This window comes from Sabethes cyaneus, chromosome 2, assembly GCF_943734655.1.
Source record: "Sabethes cyaneus chromosome 2, idSabCyanKW18_F2, whole genome shotgun sequence".
Lineage (NCBI taxonomy): Eukaryota > Metazoa > Arthropoda > Insecta > Diptera > Culicidae > Sabethes > Sabethes cyaneus.
The window spans coordinates 209,382,946-209,385,808 of record NC_071354.1 but is presented as its reverse complement, the minus strand read 5'-3'; the positions used below and the strand labels follow the sequence as shown (position 1 = coordinate 209,385,808).

At 43.3% G+C, this 2,863-nt stretch overlaps 1 protein-coding gene across 1 annotated transcript; it reads right to left on the bottom strand.

The window, feature by feature from the left end:
* Positions 1-1,229: 1,229 nt before the first annotated feature.
* Positions 1,230-2,521, bottom strand: LOC128736606 (zinc finger protein 658B). Its single transcript, XM_053831096.1, has 2 exons — positions 2,026-2,521; positions 1,230-1,942 (listed from the first exon to the last, which is right to left on the bottom strand). The coding sequence occupies exons 1-2, from the start codon at positions 2,519-2,521 to the stop codon at positions 1,230-1,232; spliced, it is 1,209 nt and encodes a 402-aa protein (XP_053687071.1).
* Positions 2,522-2,863: the final 342 nt, after the last annotated feature.

Sequence of the window (2,863 nt, the reverse complement as noted above, 5' to 3'; positions counted from 1 at the left end):
GACCAGTCAGGACATCAAAAGTGCGTTAGATTGTGTGAATAATCAGAGATAATCTTGGTAATAATCGTGAGATGCTGTGCCACCGAGTAGAAGCATCAAAAAAAGGTCGTTTAAATCCAGTTCTTTTCTCGAGAAACTGGAGTAAGAGTTATCCAACAATATCCTATCCATGCAGGATCGTTTTATGACTTGAACCCTATAGATGTTAGACATTTTGCTTATGAATTAATCGCGAAAAACTATATACCAAATGGCTTCTGCAAGCAGACCAAAGTTGCTGGGGTTGATTGGTCGAATGGTTTCCACAAAAGACATCCTGAAATTTCGAAATGTTTAAATAAGCCAACGGTGAATTTTTTTTTGCAATGATGAAACCTTACTCTGAAAGGAAATTTCTTCCGCAGCGCATATTAAACTTTGACGAAACTGTAATCCGACAAATACGACAATTTATCGGTTTTCTAGGCATGTTTTGTTATCTTCAGGTCCAGACCAAATCATCCAAGGCGGTTTGCCGTAAGGGAAGCGTCAGGTCAGAACACTTTCTTCTGCAGAAAAGAGAATTTTAGTCACCAGTGTCATCTAAATACCTGCTACAGAAATCTTTGTTCCACCCATGTTGGTTTTGCCACGTATCCGAACGAAAATGTAAAAAACGGCGCTATAAAATTTAATTATATGTCGGACCTCTTTGAAGATCAGCACAAAACCTATAGGAACGGAGCCTTCCCCCGAACACCTGCGTTGAGAATCGCTGCGAACTTACTAACCAACAAACAACGTAAAATGCAGTGCCTTGTAAGTAGCAAGTGCCTGCCTAGTTTCGTCGTTCCGGTTAGTAAACAAGTTAGATTAAACTTCTCGTCCGGTGGTTAGACTAGGTATAATAGACGGAGGGAGAGGCATAATTTGTGTCTAAAAATAACTTAACCCGCCAGTGTTGGTAGAGTTTGAAATACGTCGGAGGCTTAATAAGGGGGTTGTGGCGTCTTCCTTCTGCTCAGTCCGCTGTGGTTCAATAGTTCATCACTATCGGCGATCCACAGAGCCTGGGATGGCACGGTTCAGGAGTTTTTCTTCAATTAACATCAACTGCATGACTAATTTTGGTGTACTGTGTATATTAAAATAACAATAATCATCTTAACTGCCTTTAAAATCTTTTTCTTTGGTATCATTTACATTTTGTTTGTACTACTTCTGAGTCCAATTATACTTTGACCCTACTCTCAAACCACTTCACTTTCATCCTCTTCGGAGGTAGAACTTTCTATCACCTGATTACTGTTGTGCCGGGATTGTAGATGCCTCTGCAAATCCCTTCTGCGGGCCAGCTTCTTCCCACATAGGTTGCACTCGTACAAGGAACTGTCGTGCTGCCGGTGGAGACGTATGTGTTTGTTCAAATTACTGGGATCCCCAAAGGGTCGGAAACAGTATTGACACTTAAGCGGCTTGAAACCGGTGTGGGTTCGAATGTGGATCTTTAAGCCGTACTTTCGCGAGTACAGCTTCCCGCAGTAAATGCAGATGTGACCTTGTTTCGAGGAACCCATATTGCTGACGATCGTTTCCAGATGGGCAGCCGTCACCATCGTCGAATCGTCGACCAGCGGATGATGATGGTGGTGATGACGATGGTGCAGGTGATGGTGTGGAGTTTGCTGAATCGGTGGTGATTTGTTAATGGGTGGAATAGGAAGTGGTGGTGAAAGCTCCGCTTTAATAGCATTGGAAGTCAGAACGGGGCGGAAGGCCGAACTTCGCCACGGCTGAAAGTCACAGTCCGAACTTAAACTGCCGTAGCGTGATACACTGTTTAGTAATCGCTGCCAGAGAATGCTCACTGGATGCTGATCGCAACTGGTTGCAATGTGGATTTTCAGCGGGTTGGGGTACTCGTACGATTTCCGGCAAATGTGGCACACGTAGCAGTTTTGTCCTGCAACGAATAATGAAATAATTCTATTAGAATATTTTCGAATGAATACACATTTTAGGAAAACTTGTCAAAAATCAACTTACTTTGAATGTTTCCGGGTGTTAAAAACGGAATTTGCATATATGCAGTAATATCCTCTGAAAACCACATTCTTAGTTCTTCATCTGCAGTGACGTCCCTTGTCAGTCGCAACCTAATTAAATGGCTTGGAGTTAACTCTAGCAGGGCATTATAACTTCTTATATCACTAGCCAGTTTGATCGATCGAATCCAACTACAACTTTTCATAACACTATCCGCCTCATTTGGCGTCAACAGTCCAGTCGAACTTGACTTTCGAATGTTAATTGATCTTCTACCGGGCAGAGCAGTTTTCTGGCAAATTTCATCCACGGAGTATGTTTTCGACACTGATTCAGCCGGAAGGTATCCTAAGGCACAAACACTGACCTCACTTTCGTCTTGCCGAGAAAAACTTAAACTGAGCTCGAGATCACACTTGGGCGCGAAAGGACTTAACGGAGAACCAATAGTGCTCCTAGGAAACAGAATTGGTGTCGAAGATGTGGCCGGATACATCGCGCTCCACGTATCATCTGTACAAGAGAACCGTCCACTTGCCTGTCGTATTTCGTTCTGAGGTTACTTCCGAAGGTACAAGGATACTTTATAGTTTTCCCCTAATCGTCGACTTTTTGGCAAATAGGCCGACCTCTCCCTGGAACATACCCAGCATGAGCTAAAATTCCGAACTGAACTGGGAAAGGGACGTGCAGGGTGGAAGCGGTTTGTGTGCAAAGCGACTCTAATTGATCCTGCCTGTCTGTAACAAGTGCAAAAAATCTCACGACATTCCTCTGCGGCTTCCCCTGTTTCCTGACCGAGTGCCGAAAAACATATAATAGTTTTTAAATGAATTGA